This window comes from Vitis vinifera, chromosome 18 (assembly GCF_030704535.1).
Source record: "Vitis vinifera cultivar Pinot Noir 40024 chromosome 18, ASM3070453v1".
In the NCBI taxonomy this organism is placed as follows: Eukaryota; Viridiplantae; Streptophyta; class Magnoliopsida; order Vitales; family Vitaceae; genus Vitis; species Vitis vinifera.
The window spans coordinates 35,257,560-35,267,237 of NC_081822.1; the positions used below are offsets into that span (position 1 = coordinate 35,257,560).

Sequence of the window (9,678 nt, forward strand, 5' to 3'; positions counted from 1 at the left end):
ATGGGATAAATTGTTGTAAGAAAAACATCCACTCAAGAGGTAAGTCATCATGAAGCGTGACCTCCTTTCTATAACCCCATTTGGGTCGGGGGTTTTTAAGATAATATATTTGTTTAGCTACACTACATAAATCCAAGTGATTCAAAAATAGATTGAAATTCACCACCTCCATCATACCAGAAAATCTTGATTTTTACATCCAATTGATTTTTTATTTGCCATTAGAATTTTAGGAAACAAGAAAAAAAAAAGTTAGATTTCTTTTTAATGGAAAAATCCATGAAATCAAGTGCAATCATCTACAAATAAAGCATAATATCTATATTTTTTACTTGAAGCAATAGGAGGAAGGTCCCATTGGTCACTGTCAACGAAAATCTGAAACTTTATTTAAAAGAATTAATAAAAGGTAGTTTGCAACTTTTACCCATTTGACAAGAGGAACAAATACTAGGTATTTTGATCCATTTGGAAATATCAATTTTATCTTTTAAAGCTTCAAATAATCTTTAGAATGAGATGTCCAAGTCTTTGATGCCGAATGGTTGAGGTTATAGTGTTGCTTCTAATAACAATTAAGGTTTCTTCTTATTTATCCTCGAGTGCATAAAGTTAGTCACATCATACTCCCTCACGAATATCTTTTTGCTTTTATCCTTTATCACAAAACTATTAGGATCAAACTCAAAAATATATACAAGAACTATCAATAGTGAGTTGCCTATAGAGATATGAGTTTTTCTTTAATTTAGGTACAATAAAAACATTATTTAGTTTTAGGACGCTATATATCATGTTGATTATGTAAGTTGGTATTACCAATGTGAGAAATTTACAAACCTTCTCTACTATTAGCATAAATCATATCACAACCCTTCTAATTATTTAAATTTTTTAGTAAGTTGGAAGAACAATAAACGAATAACATGATAAACAAAAAAGAATTCCTTGCTTGATTTATTTTGATTGTGGCAATATATACAAGTACATCAAATAGTCTATAAATTACATTGATTAAACAACTATTGAAAGGCTGGTCAATCAAAAGGAAAAAAATTATGTTAATGTTAGGGATGATTGAAAGGAAAGTAATTCAAATAATTTAGGTAGTGACAACAGTATTGAACTTTCTATTATGATACTTAATCAATAAGATTTGGACTCATAATATATAACATGCACTCTAACATCCTTACTCGCGTCTAGGCTCACTTGAGGTTACATGTTGATTTAATAAATTGGGAAACAAATATATATATAATGATAAGATTCAAACATATGACCTCCAACCAAATGAAGCTCTAATACCATATGGAATAATCAATGTTCCTAAAAATTTAAGTTTGAAGAATTATGCTCACAATGAATACTATGCACTCTAACAAAATCAATGCCAATAGTCTATTCTCCAATTATCAATCTAAAAATTCTTTAAAAATTAATGTAACTTCCGATAGTGTTTTTTGGCAGATGCATGTCATTTTCTTGATAAGAAAATTTTAACTACACACCTAGCAAAAGCTCCTAAGTTAAAAAAACTACCCAAGTTTCTAAGAAAAAGAAACAACTAGCAATTAAAATTTATAAATTACTCTCACACATGCACGTTGGGTAGGACACAGTTTTGTGCAAATTTGAAAATATAAAACAAATAAAAGGTCACATTCATATTGAAGGTTAGAGAATGAGGATCTCTTATTTAAAATCTTAAAGAATATCTTAAGTAGTTTTAAAAAATATAAATGTAGGAGAGCTGAAACATATGGTTTTTTTTATACATGCAACAACTTTAAACAACTATGGATTTTAAAATTTGAGTCAACTTCTAGTTACCTTGATTCAAGATTGACCAGCTTTGATGCACTCTTGATCCTGCCATGTCAAATGGGTTTCCTGATTTGGTTCCTCGGGCAGTTACACAATAAAAGTTAATAGAGTACTACTAGATCTTCTTCTATTTTTCATTTAAGTAAATCTTTTTTCAATTTTTTTAGTGAGGTCTGAGGAGCATTCTATGTTCGAAGAAAAAAAAATAATGAAGTTAAATAAAAGTCAATTAATCTAATGAATGTATCAAATTTTATTCATGTGGCATAATGTAAAGGGCTAAGCAAATAAATAAGTAGCCAAGAGGTAACAATGTATTTAATTAAAGGTCAAAGATATTAAAAATAAAAATGATAGTAAAATGGGTTTTTTCACGTTTCCATCCCGCTCTTAATAAGAAAAGTTTGAAAAAAAAAGATAAACTTAAACTAAGTTCAATGTATATTACTTTATCCCTTTTATATATATATAATTATTATTATTATTATTATTATTATTTTTATACATATAAAATTAAAAATCATTTCCTATTAAAATAAATTATAAAAATTTATAATATTTATTTTTTATATAATTTAAATTTTTAAAAAATTAAAAAAATAAAAATCAAATGAATAGTGGTAGAGCAAGTATGGGAAATTGTCATGTTCTTCCCCATTTAATTATTTTCTTAGGGCAAGATAGTTTGATCTATCTCAAACTTGCATTGTCATCCCCTATTTAAAATGATCTAATTCCTCTCTGGACGTAAGGTAATTATTTAACATATACTTTTATGATTTTAACCTAAAAATCTCTACCCTTTAGCCTCATATATTACATGAGAATTCCATTAAAAAAAAAAAAAAAGTAAGAAGCCATAAATCTAACAAATTAATACACGGGTCACATGTTGAGAGAACAGAAAATGAAATCTAGCAGCTTCTAGTGGGATGGAGAAAGGTGCTAGTGCAAAGCAAGTGAAAGGCCCAGACCCTTTGCACCAGAAATGGGGGAGTGGATAGGGAAAGAAAGATGGTTGGTTGAAACTGCAAATCTCTACACGGGATTGGTGATCTAATATACTCAAATTCAGGGCATTTCTAATCTAGAAAAAAAAAAGGCTAAATATCAAGGAAAAAAACAAAAGAAAAATAGTAATCTAAAAATAGTAAAAAGCCATATATCTATTAAATTAATGCATGGGACGCGTGTCGAGAAAACCGGCAGTGAAATCTAGCGGCTTCTAGTAGGATAGAGAGGTGTAATTGCAAACAAAAAGTGGATCCATGTGCCAATGCACTAAAGGAAATGAGGAAATGGATAGAGAAAGGAAGATGAATGGTTGCAACTTCAAATCCTTCCATTGGACTGATGATCTAAAAAAGAAGAAGAAGAACCATACACATGTGATTGTGGACAGTTGCATAGTGGGGGCCGGTACTCAGAGAATTAAAGAAGCTAGGTTTGTTAGGTTTTTGCAGTGAATTGAGAGAAAAGGCCGAGGGGACTCTCCATGAAAGTCTTGCGATCTTATCTCAATGCAAAGTGAAGGAAATGGGTAAGTGCTTTGTGGGTTCATTTCATGGCCAATGAAATTGAGGAGAAGCCCAAGGGTGACGAGGGACAGCTGCATTGCATGTGGAGTTAGTTTGATGACATATCGTACCATGCAGTTCAATGACCTTCTCTTTATGGCGCCCACTGTTTCTTGCATTTTGTCCAAAGGGATTCTCTTTGTTTCACACTATTTTTGGATCAGAAATTTAAACCTTTTTCAACCACCACTCTATCATTTGTCCGGCGTCTTAATACCAAGATGACTAGCAACTGAAACTCCTCTCTATCCTTAATATCTACCATATATTTGGAGTGTTTCAATGTGGCTTCTATCCCATCATCATCAATTATTTTGGAGCTATTCCGGTATGTTTGATCATTAATTATCATCTTTTCCTGAGTCTTTAATATGTTTTTCATTCTTCTAACTCTCAGTGCTACCAATTCCCATAATTAAGATTTTGAATCCTATCTGTCTAGCCCTAAAATCAATAAAATTTGGGCCAAAAAAATCATGAAATTGCCAAAGAAAGAGCTTAGTGGTGTTTGCCAAAAATGTGCCCTAGGCCACCTTGCCATCTAGTTTCGTTTTGTGCACGTAAGCTAAAAATGAGTCTTTAATTTCTTGCAACCACTGGATCTCCACTTCTCCTATCTTAATGCTTCCATGTGTCCTAGGTCTAGGGCAATATTTTGGAAGATATAAAACTCTCATTTTGTATATGAAGAGAAGTTTTCCTGCATCCCTCAGGAGCCCTTAGTTTCTTAGTTTTTCTTCTCTTTGATGTTATAAGTTGGTTTAGCGTAGGGTTATAATCCTACTTTTACAGTTAAAAATCATTGTTAAGCTTTCATCTTTATTTATTCAACGCATTAAATTTGGTTTTTCATAGATAATGTGATTTTCAGTGTTTTTATTTAAAATATTTTTAATAAAAGTGTTTTATTTGAAAGTGTTTTTAAGATAATTATTTATAAATTATTTTTTCAAAAACACCATAAATAATTTTTCAATATTTAAAATTATTTCTTAGATTTGAAAAACCTTTCTTAAAATTTGTCAAACACTTAATTCTTTTTTTTTTTTCAACATTTTTAAAGTAGAAGTATTTTATAAAATTTCTATAAAATGGACTCTAAATACTTGTTCTAGTTTGATTTTATTGCATTTTTTAAAATTCACAACTCGAATAGATTTAGTTATTGGTAAAGGGGTTCGTAAATCTACTCTCTTGAATTATTTACTTTTGTAGGCATTAATTTTTTGTTAGTACTTAATCTCCCTCTTTTTATTATTAACACTTGAAGTTTTAAACCTTCACCTAGGATCCAAGGATAGGATACTCAAAGATGAGTATAGGCTAAGTGTTTGTAGAATAGTTTATGTGAAATTTCAAGATTTGGGCCATGGTAGAAAAAAATGGGCATATTTCTAATTTTAAAAAGAGTAGTAATTTGGTGTAATAATGGGAAGTTATGTTAGCAATAGCTTTTCAAAAGTGTTTACCATATAAGAAAGTTAATTAAATTTGATAGAGAAAGGCAAAATAGGAGTTATTAGAATAATACAAACGAAAATTCAATATAGTTATTTAATACAATCAATTATGAAAATTTAGTGAATTTTTTAGATAAAATTAAATAAATTAGGTATTGTTTGGATACACTTCATTTTTTTATTTTTAAAAAATAAAAAATAAAAAATAATAGTAATTTTTATATAAAATATAAAAACTCTTCATATAAGAGGTATCGATATATTTTATGTTCCTAAAATTTTTTTTTTTTAAATTTTAATTTATAGTGAAAACTTTCTTTTTAAATTTGAGGTAGTAAAAATTTTCTAATACCTAATTTTTTTAATAGTTTTTAAAAACCGTCTTGAAGGTAAATTTTTAACACTTCATGCATTTTATATGAGAACTACTATTAATTTTTTTATTTTTAAAAATAAAAAATAAGTAGTACATCAAACAAAACCTCAACTTTTATATAAATAATCAAATATGCTTAGATGATTAATTCTATGGTCTTTTATAAGAGAAAGGAGAGACGGAGAAGAGTAGAGAGAGAAAGAAAGAAAAAGGGTCCAAAGAATAGTGTTTATGACTTATGAGGTGAGAAAATATGCTATTTTTCTATTGTAAATATGCATAGCTCCTTCAAAATACCTCAAATTGAAGGGTTAAATGGGCTGGCTAGGCCAGGCCAAAGGCCAGAATTTTGGGCCAATAATGGGTGGGCCCAAACAGTCTGTATATCCACTTCATATCAAAATATGTCACTTTTATTTATTGAAATAAATGATGACAGTGAAGAAATGAAGATGAAAAAAGATTGCATCACTTGGACTTGAAAATTGAGGTAGTATAGCCCACCTTCAAAACTGCCTTTGCTTGAATTTCTTAAATTCAAGCAAATGATGTTGGACTGACCGTAACCTAGGAAGACTGCCTTCAAAATCTGTTCATGTTCAAATTGAACTTATAAGTTTGCTTGAACTCAAGTGGGAAAATTTATAAAAAATAAAAATGGTGTTTTCTAATAACATATTTTAATTGTTTTCAATTGTTTTTACTTGTTTTTTAAATATTTTTTCTAAAAAATAATGATATAAATATTGGAAAATGATTGCAAATATAATCATAGATAAGTAAAAAATATTTAAAAAAATGTAGAAAATAGATTAAAAAAAATTTAAGTTCCCTAATAAATTTTTATTTTACAAAACATCATAAACTATTTTTCAAAAATATTTTCGAAAACACTTTCTAAACATAAACAAAGTATTAATTCTCTACTTTCTTAATTTGATTCCAAGCCAACCCAATTCGAAGTATATTCACCATTAACATTATCTTCAATTAATTACCATACTGTATAATTTTATTTTTGTAATATACATTATTATCTAGACTCCTATTTTCTATATTTTTTTCTCTATTTTTTTTCTTTTTTGCCACTGATGCACACTTGAAATAGAAACCACCATTTGTGCTTTTCATCAATGGTAATATTCTTAGTCAAGATAGCAACAGATTCACCAACCTCAACAATGAAAATTAAGGACAACAAAAATTCAAAGTAAATTTTTTTCTAAATTCATCTCAACATACATCAGACTGCCAGCCTTTTATTGAATATATCCTACTCTACTACGAAGAACTTTAGCTTCACGAGGCTCGGACTTCAACACACTTGACTAGTTCTATGGATATAATAGATCATACTTTGTTTGATAAATCAAAGGTAAAAAAAAAAATGACCCAGATGATAATGGATTTGAAAATCCATCCATTCAGCAGACCATGACGAAAAAAGAAGACCATAGTTGAGATGAGGCCAGGCCTTCAAGGAACCGACTTTCCATGTTTTCTTCCGAGCAACATATGGCGAAAAGTCGTCATTTTATGTGACTGTGCGGAAATTACACCCCTTGTTGAGGCATCTTGTGACAAGATTATACCATATCCATCCCCATATGAGTCCATCCCTTCAGCCATGAGTTGCCAAACAAGGCTGCCGCTGATCCCTCCTCCGGTGCTCTCAAAGTTGTTCATGCTTTGGTAGACTGTGCTCAAGTACTGATCTCTTGCACCCAAGCTGTATCCTTGACCTTTGCTTGATTTCCCAAATTCAGCCATGACCAGTGGCTTCTTTAGTATTCCCTTTGAATCTATAGAGTGACTCTGCATCCACCTTTGCATAAAGGCCATCTGCGCAGATTCATTTTGTCCAGACAGCCTACAATAACATAATCTTTGATCAGATATGTTCAACATGAATTTGGTATTAATTTATGCTACTTATATGGCATGTTATTAACATATAGTGGAAATTTTTGGGACAATTGTGTTTTGGGTCTAGTTTGGTCCAAAAATTAAGTTTTGATTAAGTTCATCATTTAAGTTCAAGACTTATAAGAAGTGTGAAAATTGAGAAGAAGGATATGAATTTTTTATCTTTCCAAAAATGACATTTGTTGACTATGAAAAAAAGAAAGTAGAAAAGCATTAATTTAAATTTTATTCCTTTTGTAAACCTCAATAAAATTCAATATAATTTATTAATTTGGAAAAAATACACTCTTTTCCAAAAAAAAAATAATAAAAAAATTATTATTATTATTTAAAAATCAAACATCTTGAAAAGTATATATTTTTAAAATTATGTATATAAAAATAACTAAAAATATGTCAATTTTTTTTAAATAATATATTTATATAATATATTTTTTTTAAAATAGTTTTCTAAAAATAATAAATTTTCATAACAATTATTAAAAAAAATTCAGATAAAAAAATTTGTAAAAATGGTAGAAAATAGTTTTGAAGGGTATATTAGTCTCTTCATATTTTATATCCTTCCCATCAATTATGCAACTTCTATGGATTAAAGCTTAATTTTTAGGCCGTCCAAAACACAATTGTCTTGAAATTTTTTCAGGTTTTTAGTTAAACTAAATAGGAGTATTAGGGTAATGAATTGAAGTACCAAATATCAGGATATGCATGTATGGTGGTAAAATCTATCTCTTTGATGAGATTGTTGCTGATGAAATCAGTGCCAACTTGGTAACCAGGATTGTTGACCTTCTTTTCGGGCATAGAGTCGCCGTAAAATCCTTCCATGCCTATTTCAAGCAGGTGGTTTTTGTCCAAAGATTTCACAAAACTTGCCATTTCTTGAACCCAACCCTGTCATTCGATTGTAAAGCTTAGCCAAAAGAAACCATATTCTATAGATTTCAGTACGTTAATTTCGAAAAATCAGTTCATTTCTCTAGTCATATATAAGATTTGTGAGTATCAATGCTTACATTAACCATTTTTTCTGAGGAATCAGCTTGGCAGCGAGGCTCGTTCATCAGTTCCCATGCCATGATCGTAGGATCATCTTTGTACACAATTCTAGTGATGGTGTTGAACCTCGTAATAACTCTCTGGCATCGATGTTAACCGAGCGATAAAGTTAGATAAAATCGAATTATTTCTCTTACAAAACAAAGCATATTTGCATGAAAAATAATGTGCTGATTGTCATACCTTAACATGGTTTTTATAGTATTCTTTTACCGTTGGGGTTGTGTAGAAATCATCCTCTCCATTAACATTAACTCCTGCATTTCGAGCCCACTCAACGTACTGCGGACGTCCTCCATAATCTTTGTAGTTATTCACAAAACTTAAAATCAAGCGAATCCCATATCGTCTTGCCTCCGAGATCACAAAATCCAGTGCCTGAATTCCATTAACAATCAGCTTCCATCTTATAATTAATCAAGTAACAGTGATAGCAACAATATGGCATTAATTTTGAGGTTATTAGGCTATACTTGTACCTGAAAGACACGTTCATCGTAGGTACCGGGCGATATCTGTAGCGCTCTATCGCCTCCATCGCTAAAAGCCCAAGTCCGACACACCGATAAGCCAGCATCAGCAGCCTCCCGGAAAGTGTTCGAGACCTTATACCTCTCACTGGGCTCAGTTGCAACATGCATCATCCAGTAGGAATTGAAACCATTGAAAAGAGAAGACGACCCACCAAGTACAAACCGGGTTCCCTCTGTTCTAACAAACCCTCCATGAGAATGAACCCTAGCTTGACAAACAAGAGCCAGAGTGATCAAAACTCCCACGACATAGCCAACCTTATGGAACCGAGACATTAGGCCTTTCTATAAACGAAAAGTATTAGGTGGAATTCAAGGGAAGTTCTGGTATATGAGTGGATTCATGGGGCAACTACTTATAGGCCTTTTGAGATAAGGAAATGTGCTAAAAATAGAAAACCCAGAAGAAAAAAAGTAGGGTTTTGGGATCTTGAAGGGTCAAAAATTGCGGGTTTTGCTAAAAATAGTAAAGAGCTCAAGGCTAATCGATGTGGTTGCATGAAAAGGGAGCAGAGAGGAAGGCAGATGGTTGAAAGGTCCGGAGAATCAACATAGGGTTTGGTGTTCTTTTCAGTGAAGTTTCTAAATATAGAGAGAGTGTAATCTATGTGGTGTGCATGTGGGACTGATCTGAGCAGTGACTCTTATCCACCACCTTCAAATCCATATTTTCACATTACTCATCTGGATAAGAGTTCTCTTGTGCAGCGGTTTTTGACTCTTACTTCCACTGTCGAGGATGTTTGGGGTATGTTCCGTTAACTTGTTTTCAAAATCAGTTTTTTTGTTTTTTACAATAAAAAATTTTGAAAACATGTTTAACAACAACAAAATAGAAATACTTTTTTATTTCTATTTTGAAAATAGAAAACAATATTTTATAATAATATTTTTAATTATTTTATAATAAATTTTTT

The 9,678-nt window shown here is 30.7% G+C and overlaps 2 protein-coding genes across 2 annotated transcripts; both read right to left on the reverse strand.

The window, feature by feature from the left end:
- Positions 1-6,681: 6,681 nt before the first annotated feature.
- LOC109121661 (mannan endo-1,4-beta-mannosidase 5-like) lies at positions 6,682-7,096 on the reverse strand. The gene has a single exon (XM_019216452.2). It carries the CDS (start codon positions 7,080-7,082, stop codon positions 6,717-6,719), a length of 366 nt encoding a protein of 121 aa, XP_019071997.1. The 5' UTR covers positions 7,083-7,096; the 3' UTR covers positions 6,682-6,716.
- Positions 7,097-7,838: 742 nt separating this feature from the next.
- LOC100265435 (mannan endo-1,4-beta-mannosidase 5) lies at positions 7,839-9,037 on the reverse strand. The gene is made up of 4 exons (XM_059734603.1): positions 8,708-9,037; positions 8,442-8,606; positions 8,186-8,308; positions 7,839-8,063 (listed from the first exon to the last, which is right to left on the reverse strand). The coding sequence occupies exons 1-4, from the start codon at positions 9,035-9,037 to the stop codon at positions 7,839-7,841; spliced, it is 843 nt and encodes a 280-aa protein (XP_059590586.1).
- Positions 9,038-9,678: the final 641 nt, after the last annotated feature.